The 19,397-nt window shown below is 36.3% G+C and overlaps 1 protein-coding gene across 4 annotated transcripts in view; it reads left to right on the forward strand.

Moving 5' to 3' along the window:
• FAM204A (family with sequence similarity 204 member A) overlaps nt 1-18,335 on the forward strand; it is a 32,686-nt gene extending 14,351 nt beyond the window's left edge. For 3 of the 4 annotated variants that reach the window (XM_017944369.3, XM_009215470.3, XM_003904312.4), the window contains 3 exons: nt 3,005-3,094; nt 17,746-17,852; nt 18,150-18,335. In XM_017944369.3, coding sequence (XP_017799858.1) covers nt 3,005-3,094; nt 17,746-17,852; nt 18,150-18,201 — 249 coding nt within the window. In that variant the 3' untranslated portion in view covers nt 18,202-18,335. Of the gene's footprint in view, nt 1-3,004; nt 3,095-15,929; nt 16,816-17,745; nt 17,853-18,149 lie in introns of those variants that run through there. The other variant, XR_002524469.2, reaches the window with a different exon arrangement.
• Nucleotides 18,336-19,397: the final 1,062 nt, after the last annotated feature.

Here is a 19,397-nt window from a genome sequence, read left to right on the forward strand (position 1 = left end):
AGAGTAGATTACTGGGGAGGGTGAAAAGTAAGACGAAAAATATGCTAGTCAGAAACTTGAGGAACACTGTGATTAAGGGACAACCAGAGGAGATAGTGGGTAGTTTTGAGAAGGAGGACATGGCCGACTGTGGTGGCTCATGCCTGTAATCCCAGCGCTTTGAGAGGCTGAGGCAGGCATATCATGAGGTCAGGAGATTGAGACCATCCTGGCTAGCATGGTGAAACCCCGTCTCTACTAAAATACAAAAAATTAGCTGGGCGTGTTGGCATACGCCTGTAGTCCCAACTACTTGGGAGGCTGAGGTAGGGGAATCACTTGAACCCAGGAGGCGGAGGTTGCAGTGAGCTGAGATTGCGCCACTGCGCTCCAGCCTAGTGACAGAATGAGACTCTGTCACCCAAAAAAAAAGACACAGTTGACATATATTTTAGCATGCATCAGAATCATATGGATTGCTGGGCCCCTAGTCCAGAGTTTTTCACAGAATTTGCATTTGCATTTCCAAGAAGTTTCCAGGTAATGTTGATACTGCTAGTTCAGCACTTAAACTTTGAGAACCACTGGCTTAGAGTTTAGTTGATAATGGTAATTGTGGGTTGCAAGTTAGAGAGGAAGAAGAGGAGGATCTAAGAAGGGACTGAAGGACTGTGCCAGGGAATGAGGTTCCAGTAAAGGCAAAGCAGATGCATTAGGTAAAAAGACTTAGGGTGAGTGGAAGAATTATATTCAGGGAGTAGAATTCTAGATTATGAAGTTTTGGAGGTGGAACTTTCGGGCAGTGTCTATAACATGACATATAGCAATCTTACTCCAAGTGCACTGATATACAAAGAGATAAGGAATGTGTGCCTGAATGTAACTCAGTGTACTACTTTCCTCATGGAGAAATTCTAGTCCCCCACCACCCCCAGCAAAAGCCATCTAGACAAACTGTTTTGTTGTTGTTTTTAAGAGACAGGGTCTTGCTCTGTCACCCAGGTTAAACTGCAGTGGTGTGATTGTAGCCCACTGCAGCCTCAAACTCCTGGGCTCAAACAATCCTCTTCTGTCAGCATCCCTAGTAGCTCTGGGACTAAAGGTGTGTATCAGCACTCCCGGCCACTACAAAACTGTGTTTAGTCATGAAGCTGATTTGTATTCTGGCACAAGCTCCTCATCTTTACATGGACCAAAATAAACGGTTCATGGGTAGGCACTGTGTACAGACCAGACCTGGCCCACAGGCCATGACTGAAGCGGCACTGGCCTAGAGTATAGATTTCTGAAGTGCATGAAGTTAGAGGTCCCAGGGTGGTGTTTGGACCGTTAGGAGAGGAGTTCTGTAGAAATGGAAGAAAGAGATGTTTCTGGAGACTGGTAGATGATCATAGGACAAGAATGGGAGGTGACCATTAGATCCTTATGGCCTCCGGTCAGACTATGAGGCACTGTTGAATGGTCTCCAGCTAAACAGCAAAGCAAGCAGAAAAGTCTGTTGCCCTTGCAGGTGTTAAATACTTAGGTGGGGTCTGTGAGAAGGAATCATCTTCTCTTAGCAACAGACATCAGTGACAACCTTACTGGTTTTTGTTTCTGTAATCTGTTTAGGCAAATTATGTTGTTATTTTTTACATCTCATCTCAACAAAGGCTACACAGGAACAGAATTCTCTCAGTTGACTGGCATAATCAAGCAATATGCTGATGGAGAGACATTCTTAGGACTTCTGTTATTAAATAAGGAAAAGTCTGTAAGAGGTAGAGTATTAACAGTGAATGTGGAAGTTAAGAGACTAGATAAGACATTGTTGGGATAAAATTTGCTTCTAAGAAGCGTATATTAGACCATATTTTAAATTTTTTATTATCTGTAGTAGCTATTTTCACAAGCTAGAACTGCAGTTATTTAAGTCTAAGCATCTTTTTATAAATGTGTGATGCATTCTACCCTAGTCTGTTTGGTAATCCCATGAAAATATTAATTATAATTTCCTGAAGTATCTTTAGTAAATAGAAACATATACATAAGAAAATAAAATCAATCTTATGTGTAATTTTCCTCTGCTGTTTAATATTCAGCCTAACGGTCATAGTCAAAGACTGTGGAGGCTATTGATTGAAAGTCTTGAGCTATAGGAATGGGCAGTAAGAAAAGAGACAGAAGAAACTTGTGGTTGAGAATGCAGGCTCTGAGCAAACCTGAATTCATGTGATGGCTTTACTGCGTACAGACTGTGGCTTTGGCCAAGTTCAGGAGTCTCAGGCTCTGTTTCCTCACCTTTAAAACAGGATAGTATTATTATTCATGGTGTTATTATAAGAATTAAATGAGCCTTCTTACAGTACTAAGCCCAGAATCTGCCACGTAATAAACACTCCATAATTTTTAGCTATTGTTTTCATCAACATTATTGTTGTTATTAAGGGAAAGCATAGGCTTTGATTCACAAAAGTCTGGATTTGCATCTTATTTTATTTTATTTTATTTTATTTTATTTTATTTTATTTTATTTTTTTTTGAGACAGAGTCTCGCTTAGTCGCCCAGGCTGGAGTGCAGTGGCCAGATCTCAGCTCACTGCAACCTCCGCCTCCCGGGTTCACGCCATTCTCCTGCCTCAGCCTCCCGAGTAGCTGGGACTACAGGCGCCTGCCGCCTCGCCTGGCTAATTTTTTGCATTTTTAGTAGAGACGGGGTTTCACCGTGTTAGCCAGGATGGTCTCGATCTCCTGACCTCGTGATCCGCCCGCCTTGGCCTCCCAGAGTGCTGGGACTACAGGCGTGAGCCACCGCGCCCGGCCTGCATCTTATTTTTATTAGTTCAAGAAGTTATATGACCTCAGGTAAGCCATTTACTGTTTCAGCCAGTACCAATGGGAATGGTAGCAGCTACCTTCTGGTGTTACTGTGAGAATTAAATGGTCTACATGTGTAACACATCCAGTATAACCCTGTGACATGGTCTTGGCTAGCAAATGTTTGCTTTTCTTCCTGCTCTTAATTTTAGGTTTCTTTTCTTTCTAGTCAGGCCTTGAAAAGAGGATAGACCAGGCTGTGGAGGAGTGGAATATTGAGAAGGCTGAGGAACTTAGCAACCAGCTAGCTACTCGAGAGGTGAGTCAAATGGGTTACACATTTTCTGTGTTTTCAAATTTTCTAAAATGAATGTGTATTCTTTTTATGATCATTAATAAGTTCAGTATTAAAATATTTCATCTAAGGTTTTCCTTTTTGTCCATTTTCTTCTCTCTCATTCTGTCATTTAAATCATTCTGGTCTAAAACTCTTGCTAGAAATAATCCATGATTGATACTGAACCTTAGATTTTACCTAGATCAGAGAAGTTTGTTTCAGGTATGATTAAAATGCTAGCTTTCTTTTCCATTTGCATCTTTAACTCATTTGAACTCTGAGGGCAACTGTGTATTCTAAGGTCACATCCCTCAAACTTTTCTTAACCCTTGGTAAAGTGCTTTCTTACTGTTTGCTCAACACATCCCCCCTCAGCCCTAAAGAATTTTGAGTCTTTTTTCTTTTTTTCTATAGTATAAAACTAATAGATATATTGGATATTCTTTTTCCAAGTACAGAAGACCACAAGAAGATTCTGACTTATACTCCTGGAGGTGGGGTGTGGGCAAATTCCCCCAGTTGAGAATTAATGTCAGTATAGATTAAAGAGCTCATATTGGCATGTGTTTTTATTATTTTTGTTGTTTTGTAATTCCTTTTTTTCCTTTCTAGGAAAAAATCTCCACCATAGTCTTTTTTAGTGCCTTGATCCTTCCCTCCTTCACCTCAGACTTAAACTACTCCATAGTGTTTTGTTACCTAGAGAGCATCATGGGTTATCTGGGTAAATTACTGGCCACACTCACTATTCGGACTTTTTATCCTAAACTGAGACCAGAGATAACTTTGTGATTTCAGCAAATTCTTCTATGGAAGTACTGTTGCACTCTTTCATCGTTAGATCTGATGTAAAAATATCTACTGTGGATGGATGGATGTTGTGATTTTTGCATTTTTTGTTTTGTCTTTTTCTTTTTGACTGCAGGCTTTAAGTATCTTGTGAATTTTTTATTTTGGTGTAAGGAAAAACAAGTTCAGAAAGGGGATTCAGAAATTATCTTTTTTTCTTTAAACCTTTTAAAATCATTTGTCACATTAAATACTTCTGTGTATAATGTGTGTGAATGTGTTTGTGTGTGTGAGAGAGAGAATATATATTAATGACTAATGTAAAGGAAATTATAAAGCCATGGACTTAATTTAGGGAAATAGCCAAGAAATAACACAAATGGCAGTTATTTGGCCTTTCAGAAAATAAGCTGACATTTTATATAAGGTATTTTTTACTTGTAAAATGTGCGTAACATAAAATATACCATCTTAATCATTTTTAACTGTGCGGTTTGGTAGCATTAAGTACATTCACATTGTTATCCAACCATCATCATCTTCCTCCAAAGCTTTTTGTCTTGCAGAACTGAAACTCTGTACCTATTAAACTCTGTACCCATTCTCCCCTCCACCCAGCCTTGGGCAGCCACTCTTCTGTCTCCATGAATTTGACTGCTATGGGTATCTCATATAAGTGAAATTATTTAATATTTGTCCATTTGCATCTGGCATATTTCACTTAACATAGTATCCTCAGATTTACTCCATGTTGCAGCATGTGTCAGAATTCCTTTCCTTTTTAAGGCTGAATAATACTCTGTTGTATGTACTTCTTACATTCTGGGTTTATATTGCATTTTGCTGATGTATTCATCTTTCAGTGGACACTTGGGTTACTTCTACCTTTTGACCATTATGAAAATGCTGCTATGAATATTGGTGTACAAATATCTGTTTGAATGCCTGCTTTCAGTTCTTTTGGGTATGTACCCAGAAGTGAAAGTGCTAGATCACAAAGTATTTTCACTGTTTTTTTTTTCTTATAAGATACAATTCTCCCCTTCCCATCTTATAAGTTCTTGTGCGTGCAGTTTAACTATTACTCTATTTCATCTCTAAGGTAGCCATATTTTGATTCATTGAATATAGCTTTCATTGTGTATAATAGCATTTTATTAATCTGTTTTAGAATAGAAAGGTACAGGTATCTCATTTTAATGAAGTGAATTTGAAAGTGTGTTGAATGGTGCCACAAACTCAGTAGGATTTCAGTGTTAGTTGTTATTATAGTGGCTTCTTCAATATGAATAAAGTAGGAGTCCTTCTCCCTATGATGAGATCTGTGCTGAAAATCATCTTTAAAATTATATTCAACAAACATAATCTGTTTTGTTTGTTAGTAAGTAGACTCTTTTGGCACTTGAAACTTTTATTTCCATAGAAAGGCTTTTAGAAATAGTGGGTTCGTTTCTTGACCAGCTTGGAAGTGGTCAAATTTGGAGAGTTGACCATGAAAATGTCAGGAAATGGTGGGGAGGGGCGGTGCCTGTGGGGTTGGAAGAGACTCCAATGCATAGATACCTTTCTGGCTCTAAGGATGGGGGAGTATAGTGAGGAGTGGCTGAAGATTTAAGGGAGCTTTCAGGGACTGAAAAGCACACAAGGCAGCAGTAACCAGTCCCTAGGGATGCAGAAGCTGATGGAAGTCTGGTCTGAATATCTACCTCATTTGGATCAGAAACAGAACCTTCTAGAGAACTGATACTTAAATGCATTACTAGTGATGATGAAGTATTCCATGTCCTGCCGTATGTTGAACAAGTGTCTCTTGAATCCCTTTAACAATTCTGGAAATGTGTTACCAGTTGCTGTCAGATGCTGCCTGCTCTGGAGTCTGTGAGATAGTTCCGAGTAAAGCGTAAGACAGGCGCATAAGCCACTGTACTCCAGCCTGGGCGACAGAGCGAGACTCCATCTCCAAAAAAAAAAAAAAAAAAAAGAAAAACTAACAAGAGACATAGAGTATGGCTGCCCTATTGTTCTTAGAAATGGTATGGATTTTTTCTCTTCGCTGGTCTCTTCAGGATCACAGGACTTAACAAACTGGTGTCCTATTGCCGTTGCTTGTCCATTCTTCCTTTTGGAAGATCCCAGAGTTGCGTATTGTGTGATTTCTTCCAAGTAGCAAGTGACTGACCAGCAGAATCCCCCAAGTCAGTCAGTTTCCTCAGAGTTTGCTTTGCTAAAGGAAGAAAAGGTAAGGCAAAGCCTAGTCTTTAGGGTTAAAATGTGGACTCCGTGTGATCTATGCACAACTGTCCATCTTTTTATCTTTTTCTGCTTATTAGTACCCCCATCTGAAACAAGGGGAATTCACAGAGAAGCATTTATTTTACTGCAGGTTCTATGCTCCTTTTAGTAGAGTTAGTAATGCTGAAGTTTTGAGTTGAACACATTTTACTTAAAACAAAAAAAAAAACAACACCCTTTATATTTTGCAATTATTTCAGACTTTCAAAAAGTTGAGAAATTTGTAAAAAGATTTCCTATTTACCTTTCCCTCAGATACTGGAAATACATTTTACAACATTTGCCTTCATGTTTTCTAGTTTGACATAATTTATTTAAGTTTGCCAGGTGTCCCACTAATTCCATTTATAGCAAAAGAAAGTTCTTTTTCCTGGTCAATGACTTTGCATTTTGTCATCATGTTTCTTTAGTTTTTTTAATCTGGAATGTTTCCTCAGTCTGTCTTTGTTTCTCAGAACCTTAATGTGAAGAGGCCAGTTACATTGTAGCATGTCCCTTACAATTTTGATTGTCTACTGTTTCCTCATGATTAATTTTAGGTTATGCATTTTTGGCAGGAAAATCCCAGGAGTAATGTGTGTTTCTCAGTGTCAGCGATCCAGAGACTCATGCAGTCTCTTTGTCCCTTTCCTGATGGTGTTACTTTGATTAACTACTTCAGGTAGTGTCTCCAGATTTCTCCACTGTGACGTTATTGTTTCTTCCTTTGGAATAAATAAGTGTCTTGTGGGGAGTTAGGAGATAATCTGAGACTGTGTCAATGTGCTCTTTCTCATGTTTTCCCCGTTTGTTTTAGTGTCCACTGCTGATTTTCTTGCTTGTGAGGTTTTTATTATGGTGACTGCCAAATTCCTTTTGATCTTTAAAATATGACCTCATTGTACTTTTAATTGTCACCTGGCAAACTAAATCTAAAACTTGGCTTAAGTGAGCTATTGGATTATAGAATCTTTTATGTGTCTTTGTTAAATTTCTCAGTAAATGTGGACAATTGGGATTTGGATAAAGTTTTCCTAAATGATGCACTGGGTTGGTTTAGGGTCACCATGTGACATTCTGCCCACCAGCAGTTGCATATGCACTCTGTCCTTGTCTGCCGCGTTACCATTCACTGCAAGCTTTCCTTCTATGTGCAGTTTGAAGCTGTTTGTCAAAGCATACAGAACTAGTGCCTTAGAGGTTTCAGAAATGTGAGTTTCCTTTGAGGATATTAGGATTCTTTTTTTTTTTTTTTTTGCTTTGTCATACTGCAGTTTTAGAAATGGGAATTGTATGATACTGACTAGATGTTTTCCATTTTTTAAGGGCTATTTCCTGTCATACTTTTTGACAAATGAGATTGCTTTAGAGATACATGAGATTTTCAGCACTTGTAAATGTAAGAATAGTAAATGTTTTCCGCAGTGTTCTTTTTATGTTCATACAAATAAATTTATTTGATGTGGGATTATAGCATTCTTTTAATCAGATTATAGCATTCTGATTAAAAGAAAAATAATTTAGGCCCTGTTCTTTGCCCTGTATAAGTGGAAAAACATCTGGAAAATGTTTGCAGTTCAGACACAGGCATTGGAAAGATACCGATGTTACTTTCATTAAGCACCCGTGAAGAATAATCAAGATGGAATTTTTGAATGAATAGTTTGGTTTGAGATTTAATTTTACATATTTATCTCCTTGGTACCAATCACTGTGGATATGAGATGGGATTTTGAGAACTAAGTGTGAGTTTGGGGACAGAAGCCCTTTATGAATTAAATGTATACGTGCATGGTAGGTGTCCTTTTGGAAATCAGGTATATTGGTTTTCATCAGTACCGTTTTCTTTTTTCAAGCAGCAGTGACTGGGACCTGCTGATAAAGCCTTTGCTCAGAGGCACAGATCCCAGAGTTCTTAAAGCCTTTTCCAACCATAATAAGTGAAACTAATTTTTGATGTTTAACATTTATAAGCCTATGAAACCAATGGGGTAGCATCAGTATTGAGAAAAATGAAGCCAAAAGTGGAACCATGTCTGAGAATAGGCCTTGAAAATAGTTCTTAAAAAGAAAAAAAAAACCACACACACACAAACGGTATTCCAAAATAAGACTGTTAGTGTGCTCCTATTGTGATACAGCAAGAACATAGTTTTCCAGAATCATGTTCTCTTGAATTAATGATGACATTAAGATGTGTAGAATCTGGTTTGGGGGGATGACTCAATCACGTTCACATGTTTGAAGCCTAGATTTTGCCAACATCTTTGGTTTTATCATGTAATGTGGTTGAGACTGTCCCTCCTGTTGAATACTTTGTTAAAAGTCTTGGAGGAGAGATGAAGTAGAAACATATAGTTGGGTTTGTGTCATACTGATGAAACTGTTTTAATTTGAAATATGTGTGTGTGTGTATGTGTATAAAATACACATTCAAGTATTTGAGCATATTTGTGGCTTGTTAAACTCAGACTTGGTTTGATGTACATTCCATTCATTGATAATGATAATTGAAAATGCCACGCTTTGGTACTTTCTTTTCTTATACATTATGTTTATTAAAATCTAAATCATACCAATTTATAGAAAACAATAGAAACAAATACTTTAAGTGCTAAAGCCTAGATTTAGCTAAGGAAACAGATTTAACTAAAAATTGTAATAAATAAATTATTTTAATTTAATTTTATAAAGTTTATTTTATTTAATAAATTAATTTTTTATTATAAATGAAGTAGAGTGCTTAAAATTTTGGATTTTAAAATACAGGTAAAGTTAATAATGTTAAAGAAGTAGCTGCTTACTACTGATTACTTAGATTGAACCTCACATAAAAGGGAATTTCTCTCTAGGCATCTTCATGTTAGCCTGCTGTAGATAAAAACCAACTTGGTTTGGCTGCAGAACAGTGAGTGTTTGCCATCCAAAGCATCATACCTATTGCTCAGGTTGATTTCCGTTATACCTGTATAGTGTGATGGCAGAAATGAATGGGGAAAAAGAGGTTGCCTATGAATTTCATTTGAGCTTTTTTATGCCCTTAAAGATTATACTTTTTTTGTAAATAGCTGAAACAGGATGGTCTTTGACGGCAGAGTAAACCTGACTCCTTGAAAACACCAGAATTTTATGTTGTAACATAATAGTTTTGCACAAGCTACAAAGAGTAATCATATTGGTTTTTGATGATTTGCAAGGCATTTAATATAATATTTACATCTGAGATCCTATGGTTATAATGCACTGCCATCTTTGTTGAATCCAAACCCTTTGATTTAGAGTCATGATATGATAAAATTTTTCATATTTTAAAGCTCATTTTTTGAACTTATAAAAGAGGAACTAAGGCAATGACTTTAGCCTTTAGTGCTGTTGAGCTTAATATTATTGAGTATATAACCACGGTGTATCACAGGTAGAAATGATAAATATATCTATATCTCATTTTAATGGTACCCTCTTTATAGATGTAAGTGTGGTATTGGCAGAATGAATTGTGCCAGGAATTGAATTTTAATTTTATTATAAATGAAGTAGACTGCTTAAATTTTTGGATTTCAAAATACAGGTAAAGTTAATAATGTTGAAGTAGTAATAGTTTGTCAATATTTCAAGAAGGTAGGAATGGCCATTAAAAACAAAATAAAGTTTGAATTGTTCAAGTTTTATTTTATAACTAAGTGAATTAAATGCTTCCTAAATTTGGGCAGACTGTTAATTTGTAGCCTAAACTCTGTAAAGCAATTGCGCAGAACACCTGAAGGCATTCTCCTAGAAGAGGACTATATATGTACATTTGAGGAGACAGATTTTTCATTTTATGTTAACATCTGAGAAGTAATCCTTTCTCAAAAGTGCTGTGGATGCTGTAGCACTTGCTCTAATATTCAGGAGGACTTTTCCAGTCAGTTTATTGTTAGCTTTTGGTTTCCTTGAGAGGGTTCGACTACAATTCTTCCTTTTCGTTTCAGTTATTAGTTTTATGTAGATGCAAGTGCTGTTATCTTGGTGGAAAAGGAGCTTGAAGTCCCCTCCCCCTGGGGGAAAAAAACCCTCTCCCCGAATAATACAATTTTGATCAGAGTACCTAGAGTGTTACTGTATCTGGAGTTTAAAACATTTGTTTAAATTTTGAACTAGAGATGTTCTCAAACTTAAGTTTAAAGTTACTTCTAGTCAGTGCCACTATGTTTGCATCAAAAAAATAACTGAAAAAAAGTGAATTGAAAGACAATGTTATAGTGAAGCAGATCTTTTTTCTGTTTTTGTGAATACTTTGTGTAGAAATGTCTTGACAACCGTATTTCTGAGGTAAAACGGTTTGCTCAGATACGAAGCTTAACGGTGTATATTCCAATTAACTGTTCTAACAATTGACCACTGGAACCTGTGACCCTGCGGAAAGGTTGCAGGTCTTTTCTATTGTCTTAATTGTGATTTCTAGCCACTGAAGACTGAGTAAACATAGTAAAAATGCATTAAGTATTATATGTATTTTAAGGGTTTAAATTTAATATCTCCAAATCAACATTTTATTTTTATGGAAAGGAAGTTATTTCATTGCTAGTGTCAGGGATGTGTATGATGAATATAATCTAGGTTTTACTGTAAAAGCAAATGGTTGTTTTTTGTTTAAATGGTTATTTCATACAGAGTCATCTAATATCTGCACTCTCCGGCAAAATATATTTTATGTCTCTCTTTCAAATTTTACTACTGTGCCTTCTGTCCCTTACTTTTTCTTTTGTTTGCTTGTTTATTATTACACTTTCCAGTAAAGCAGTAGAGTTTAGGAGACCATTTTCTTTTTGGTATATTTCACTAATCAGCAATGAGAAAGAATCTAGGAGACTGGGGAGGGAAAAAACCTCTCACCAAATAGGCTTGTGTTGGTCAGCAGCTAATTCATCACCTAGGGAAGGTGGGAACTCTGCCTTTGGGAAGGGTATGTGTGTCTGTTGAGGATCATCTAGAACTCGCTCTCATTCATTAACTTTGGTCATTTTTCAGTGCTTTTTAATTTAAAAGTTCCTCTGTGTATCATTTTGTATTCCGCACATTATCTAGGGGGGCGTTTAAAGGGCTATTTTAATTATTTGAAGCCTTGTTCTCCTTAGTTCTTACAAGTAATTCAGCTATGACATGTAGATCAACAATTAGCAAAGTTTATGGAAAATAAGCTGTGTCTTCCCAAGTAGGAGAGGGCCTGGATGAATTTCTTTACATCTAGTTTAAAGATATGTTTGTTCCCATACAAAATTGTGCACAGCCGTGACATTGCAGCATTTTAACATCAGAAAAATAAGGCTAGTGTTCAGTGACGGTTTTTTTCTCTCAGGTTTTTAGGTGTGCTCATTCAGATCTCATTACATTGAGGATGTTTTCTTTTAACCTTTGGGGTATGATTGGGTGATCACCTCGAATGGCGTTCCTTATGCTCTCCTTTAATTATGTTTATCTGTGCTTTTAACTAACCTTAAAAGATTTCAGATGTTACAAGTCTAATTAAAGAGACAGACAAAGCACAGTTTATACTGTAGATTTTTTCTGCAGTTCAATTAATCAGCATGTTTTCTCTTTTAATTAAAACCATTTTAGTAAATTAAAGCCCACAGCAAAACACATATATAATTTGTTTGTAATTAGCTCTTAATTGGTGGTAGTTGAAGCTTAGCACCCTTGGTTTCTTTCTTCATGATTGCCATTTTATTAGCAGCCAGTCATTAATTAATCTTTTTCTAATTAGCTTATAAAACTGTTGATGGCACATTATTGTAAATGTGATTTTAAGTTCAAAGCTTGTTAATAGGCTTTCTTACTTAGAAGAACAGAGATAAAGAAATTGCTGAAAACAGTACTACAGTTCTTTAAAAAAACTGTCTTTCTTATGGGGGCTGTGTAAAGCATCTAACAGCTTATGGTTAATTTTTTAATGCTTTTTTCCCTTATGAATGGCATAAGTTGCTTGAATATAAATGTCTGTATCCAGGAGTAATTTCAACAGTAGAACATCTTCTTCTCCCTCCTTTGGAATACTGTAATCCACATATAATTTGAAGCCTTAATAGTCATCATTAAAACAGGTGTTATGTAAATGATTTCACTATGAAATCAGAGTTGAGTATATGAATCTCATATGCACATATACACACATCTATGAATGATATGTGGATATACACATATATGATCAAAGATATTTGTATATATATCTGATGTGTTTTAAAAACAGGATTTGTTGGGTTATGCTTTGAAATAAAGTGATAGGAGTTGTAGGTATAAAAATAAATGATAGCTGTTTATACAATTGTACATACATATAGATATATGTAGTACACAAACATGCAAACATATGCAAACCTGTCCATGCATATTTTAAGGTGACAGTGAAATTAGGTTATTTTTTAGAACAGAAAATGATTTGATTTAAAGAAGGAGTTAAGTGACTGGATATGGCCTAGTTTATTTGCTTCACCAGGGCTTTGGCATCTCAGGTGTGACCACGGAGGGAAAGGTACCAGTTCAAATGTAGATGTCTTGAATTTACTAGAGCACATACCATATTGAATTGTGGTTTGAGTGAAACACATTGGTCACATTGTATTCTTTGTTGAAATATACCACCAGTTTCTTAAAATTCCTTCACTGCATGGCATTCTGAGCTGTTTTTTAAAAATCAATCTTAGTGCAGCGTTTCGAAAGTTATTTTTTAAAAACACAGTATTACCAGTCATTGAAAGTGCTTTTTCTTATTTGCTTCTTGAACTTTGTATGTTATTTCAACTTTGGCTATTTCTTTGCTTGTTTTTTGGAAGGCATTTTATGATGCTATGCAAGAGACACTAGAAAGGGATAGCTGACAAGGAAAAAATTAAAAATTGGATAAAAAGTAAATGAATAATGTCATATTACTAAAAAGATGAGAGGCTAATTTGTGCCGACTTTTTGCTAATTTTGTTCAAGCCTCAAAATGAGGAGCTGTCACCCGTTCTGTGTAGCACTGATGACAGTGCCAATGATCCATGAAATAAGCTGCCGCTGGCTTTGTTCTGATAAGAATGAACAAATCTGCACAATGTTCGGCTCCCAGAATCTCATTTTCATACTTGCATGCAGGCTAAAAGAAATAAGCTGTTTGCAGGCTTGATTAATCAGACATTGGAGGGGTTTTTGTCTCTTTGATCTCTTTCGTCTCCTAGGTAACTTGCTTGACATTAATGTTGAGCTTGAGTAAAGACAATCAAGAATTGTCGACCAAACTGATATAAAAATTAAAGACCTTAACACTTTAAGTACTCCAGTAATGGTTCCGCTTTACTTCAGAAAACATCTGTTTTCATTTAATTAAAGAACAAAAGCGAATGGCATAAATATTTTTCATAGAGACCTATTATTCCATAAAAAGTTAAAGTATGATAATTGGTATTTTTAAATAAGTGCCTTGAAAGTGTTCAAAAGGGAGGAAAACTTTAAAAATCTGTTACAAGCTAGTAATTTTGAGATGAGTAAAATATATTCTGAAACAGATAAGAAATTTACAGTTATGCTAGATTAAGCGGTTTGAATCAGATGCTTCAAATGATTATCAGCAAACTTTATAATGACAAGATTTTGCAAGAAAAACTAACTTAATTTGAAGTTTGTCTTTTAAAAATCTGTACTATGTTACAAGGATGTGCCATTATATCTATTTTACAACCCAATATGATTTACACACGCTAAACCTGTAAAATTGAAAGGAATTAAAAAAAATGTCGCCGTGCATTTGCTTGAGGTTATGCAGACGCTTTTACAAATCTTCCAAGTGGCTGTAAAGATGAATGCCTCAAGGGTCCAGCCAGGGCCCTGCTTTTCCAACCAGCTAAAGCCCTTATCTTAAATCCAAGCAAAGTACCATTAATCTTTTTGAAAGACCTTTTATGGCTTTTAATATATCCCAAATTAGAACATTTTACACCCTTGGTTCCTGAAATATGGTGATAAAAAGCCTTTAGAGCTTAATTTTCCTTACTGCATGCTCTGACCAATTTGCAGTTCTTTGTGATAATGTTTAGACACCTTAATTAAAATGCAGCAAAATATTGGATGTTCTATATGGAAAATGCTGATACTTTGGCTACACATACAAGAAATTTTGTATATATTTTTATTCATTTAAAGAAATTTCTTTCCACATTGTGTTGCTATAGTTATCTGATGACCCAAAACCATTTTTTAAATATAAAACCATTGACCAAGGTTTTGTGATGTTTACATTGAGCATGAAGATGCATTTTTCTTTTTATAGAACCAAAAGAGGGATTCTTTTTAGCCTATTTTATTTGTTTATAATACTGCAACACAGCATGATATTCTTTTATATTCTGGAACCCAGGTTAGTCATCTCGACTGGGAAACCATTTCTTCTCAACTGCCTGTTTCATAGAAGGTCTTATTATCCTTTTATATTTTCAGATATTTTTTCTTTCTCCAGAGAAATAAGTGAGACACATTCATTTTAATTATATGAAGGACACAAAAAGGCTATGAGTTTTCATCATCATTATAAGCTATAAGATGTCTTTCTGTGGAGAATACATAGACCAGATTTGTTTAGTGTTTTATCAGCTGAAGAATAGTTTAACCTAAGCCAAGGTAAAATACAGTTAGAAAATACACCTTTTATAGGATCAGGTCTGTTTGAAAGTGTTGCCTATGTACCTAGTCGTTTATTAAGTTTACAAAATGATAGAGCCCTCTCATGTGAATGGCTGTTTAATACATTCTAATGAATTATTTTTAACAAGCATATACTGTATTAAGGAACATATGCTGTAAGTATTTACCGTGATGCTGGTTGTGCTGGATTTGGCCTTAGCTTTGCTAGAGCACTAAAAGCTTTTACAGTCTTAGAGTACCTGACATGTCGAGGGGAAGAGTCTATTGAAGTCAAATGACTGCACGCCCAGACATAGGGATCTGCTCTTTGGCTTGGTTTGGCTGTCCTAACCAGGACAACCATGTTGGGAAATTCCAGTGAGAAAAATGTAAGCCATGTCTTAATTGACAACAGTTTTAAAAAATAATTTTCTCACATTGTTAATGTGGTACATGGCAAATATGGCTCAGATAATTTTTGTTTCTTACAGTATAGTCTCAGTTGAAATATAAGAGAAGCTAGCTGAGTGGGCCATTTTTGGTGGGTGGTTTTAGCAAAACTGAATTTGCATTTGATACGAATGGAGTTAATGGAAAAAATATAGATTTTTCTGTTTTACCTTTTGGCGATGGGGAACAGGAAAGAGACTGATTGTCCATTGAATGTTGAGAGACCTATATGCATCTTAAACACAAGTAGCCAGCTATGATTTACAGCAGAAGATAGTTTATTAGGTATATTTACTGCTCCCTTCAGAGCCTGCTGTACCTCCACATTTCCCAGCCCCCTTGTATTTAGTTGGAGCCATGTGAGTAGTTCTGACCAGTGGGCTCTGAGCAGAAATGATTTGTGTCACTACTGAACTAAAGCATCGAAGAGCCATTGTGAGGCCCTCCAGCTCTTGTTCCGCCATGATAATCCTGAAAGCCATATGTTGAGATGTTGGCATCACAAGTTAGAGGAGAGTCCTGCCCATCCACAGGGACTTAAAGCGAGACAAGAAATAAAAGTTAGCTAGTGAGATTTGGGTATTTGTTGGATACTGCAAGGTTGACTAGCCTAACTAGTTGACAGGTATTAACTTGATTTTTTTTTTTTTTTACATGTATGACAAATGGATAGTTTTTCAGTGGATAGGAATTTCATCTTAATGATAAATTATGCCACAGCCTCCTTCCAGAGTTTCATTTTCTCCTGGGATGATGATGATACAGGCTTTTGATTCTTAGCCTTTTTTTATTTGTTGACTTACATGGACTTTTCTACAATAAAGAACTGGAAACGAAAAGAGAACCAAAAGAACAAAGCCAGTACTAAAGCGGTCAAATGTAACTGCCAACTCCTTCTCCCCAGCCCCACAGTTTGAAAACAACCCATTTTGCTCAATGCTGTATCTCCAGCACCTAGAACAGTGCCTGGCAAAATTATGCATTTATGCCTTCGTAAAATTTGTTGAATGAATGTTATTCCTTTGAAAAAGAGGAAGACAACAGTAGCACTGCTAAATATGGATTTGAGTTTTGGGAAGACACTGAGGTCAGTCTGCTTTACAATGAATCATCCTTTCTTCGGCACCTTTCCTGTTGATGTTGACCAATTTGGCACTGTAGTTCAATTGTCAGCTTCCTTCCATTTGTTTAAGTTCTTTATATATATGTTCTTAACTGTACTGAAAAATCAAATCTGTTTTTGCCCTCATTTATAAACTACAGACAGTGCTTGATTACTACTTGTCGATTTCATCTAAAGGAAACTGTTCTCCAAGATGAAGCTGAAAGACATGTCAAGCATGCCAAACCTTGCTCTCCTAAGTTTGCTTCTTTGCTTACACATGTGCTCAACCTCCTGCCATGCCTTACTATTGGCAAGCAGATCCCTAGAACTTAGGCTTTAACCTGTTGACTTTAGAGTGGCTTCTACGTCATTTCTTCTTTTTTGCAAGTCTGCCTGTCTACTAATGTGCATCAGTTGAGTACAAGGGATAGAAAAGGCAAGAAGCACCAAAGAGGTACTTAATTTTTATTGTTTAACCTGGGTTCTTAATGGGTACTCTTGAGCTGTCCACATTGGTGGGCATTTTAAAAATAAGAGCACACTAAAAGTAGAAGATATCATCACAGTGCTTATCCTGGAGAGACTTGCTGGGGAACAGCTCTGCAGCCAGAGCACTGTGTAGAGCAGAGTGTGTAACTGAAAGTTGAAGGGCTGGAGAAACAAGGACTGTTTTAGGTTGAGTTAAAGAAGACTTCTGGGATGGGGGATTTCACTGTGAATGGACCTTGTAGGACTGGCAGATGGGTGTAAAGGGGGCACACATAGAGGGCCCTGCACAGGGGACACTTTAATACTGTGGTCCTGGTGCCCAGCCTTTTCACCTTAGTACCCCTGATATTCTTTTTTCTCTCAGTGAATTAAAAGCTGTTGCCCATCATACAGAGTGCATTTATGAAGTAGTAATTAGCTTTCCCATGTTTTATTAATCACATCTGTGACTGCCAATCAGAGCTTCTGATCAGCATGAGATAACTGGTGTGACCATACTGAGTTGCTGTAATTCTAGCCCAGAGCAAAGAAACTTGATGTCTCTGTCAGTGTCTGCAGCCTTATCAGGGGTAAATTCCTGTTCAGCCTACTGCAATGCTGAAATAGCTTGAAGATCCTCATTACTACCTTTGTGGACCCTCGAGGGGCCTCAGTTTGAGAAGGATTTCCATCCAGGAGACTGGTATAACTAGGGTAAAGGGTCTATTGGGAGTCACAGGAGATACGGGTCCTATCTTTGTATTCATTATACTTTGAGAGGGACTGAACGTAGAATTTCTAATTTCTAGACATGGCTTTCTTACCCATAAGTTCTCAATTATTTATATAAATGTGATTACTGTATTAGCTGGAATATTTATTTTCACTTTTTTTTTTCCTCCTTTGTAATTCTTAGCTTGGTGTAAAAATTGCCAAAGCAGTTGCCTGCCACAACTTTGTAAAAGCCAAAAAGGAGGTTGAAAATTCACAGGCTGCCCGAAAAAAGAAGAAACTCGCATGGGGGTGAGTTTACTTAAGATTTTTAGTAGTAATTCTTCTGACTTCATAGAAATTGTAGAAATTCTGCTAATATATTTTGTGATCTAGTTCATGTGTAACTGTTACTCATTATTTTTCTTTGTTGAATGCTTATCAGATTATAAATATGGAGGTGTTTCTTCATCCTGTTTAATGTTTATTTTGTAATCATTGGAGTATGTGAAAAATTTTTGTTTGTTTTACTTTGGTCTCTAAACGTGTTCAGCGAAGTATTTTTTTATTTTAAGAAATAAATTGAGATTTTTATGTTCTTCATTTTAGATTTGAAGCAAAGAAGAGATGGGAAACCAAAAGCAACATGGGATACATGTAACTTGCCAGAGTGCTTCAAGACATTTGTAGACTCAGATGCTCAATTTACTGAGAATGTTTTCCTGCCTGTGTTAATACCTCAGAAAATTGATAGCACTAAAACAAAAATAAACATAAATTTTGAGATTTTGATTATCAGCTCTTTTCAGTCTTTCTTTAAGGATTTTGTCCTGTTGAAGTGAATACAATGAAGCATTCTGTTATTTGTATAAGAAATGTAAGAAAATATAGAAAGAAGAGGATAAGATTTTGTTTATTTATTTGTATGGATGGACCCTCGGCATAAAATCACTTTGGGCGCTTTTCATTCATTTGGTTTAGCATGGCCAGTGAGCGTCTTGTACTTAATTTTTTTTTTTTTTTTTTTGAGACAGAGCCTCACTCGCTCTGTCACCCAGGCTAGAGTGCAGTAGCACGATCTTGGCTCACTGCAACCACTGCTCCTGGGTTCAAGTGATTCTTATGCCTCAGCCTCCTGAGTAGCTGGGATTACGGGCGAACGCCACCACGCCCAACTAATTTTTTTTTTTTTTTGGTATTTTTAGTAGAGACGGAGTTTTGCTGTGTTGGTCAGGCTGGTCTTGAACTCCTGGCCTCATATGATTCACCTGCCTCTGCCTCCCAAAGTTCTGGAATTACAGGCATGAGATACCATGCAGGCCTTGTATTTTCTTATCTGTACCCAGTGTAACTACATGTTTACTGGAACTGTGTTTTTAAGATTGACAGTTGTTTATAATGGATTAGTCGTAAGTGCCAAAAAGTCTCAGTTGATATTATCTTTACAAATGACTTGGCCTTAATGTTATAAAAGTAGTTACTTTTTTTTTATTGGAGGCAGACTTGATATTTCAGAATTGCATAGTAAAAGCAATTTATTAATTTTTGTGTACTTTCAGATAAACTATTACAATAAAGAAAGGGGCAGAATATAGTATTTGGAAGATGATTCAAATTCAGCAATGCCTAAAAATGTCTTACTAAGTATCTTTCTCAGCTATGTCATTCTTCAAATTATGAGATGGTTCTTAGAAGAGAAAAATGGTGTAATTGTATTAAACGGACAATTATAACTCAAGATAATATAACTTTGAACCTTCTAAGAACTGATTTGTTTGGTTTTCCTCCCATTCCCCATTCTTCCTTAAAAGATTGAATGAATTAATGAGCCGAAAGAGAGGATTGATAACATGGGAA

This window comes from Papio anubis, chromosome 11 (assembly GCF_008728515.1).
Source record: "Papio anubis isolate 15944 chromosome 11, Panubis1.0, whole genome shotgun sequence".
In the NCBI taxonomy this organism is placed as follows: Eukaryota; Metazoa; Chordata; class Mammalia; order Primates; family Cercopithecidae; genus Papio; species Papio anubis.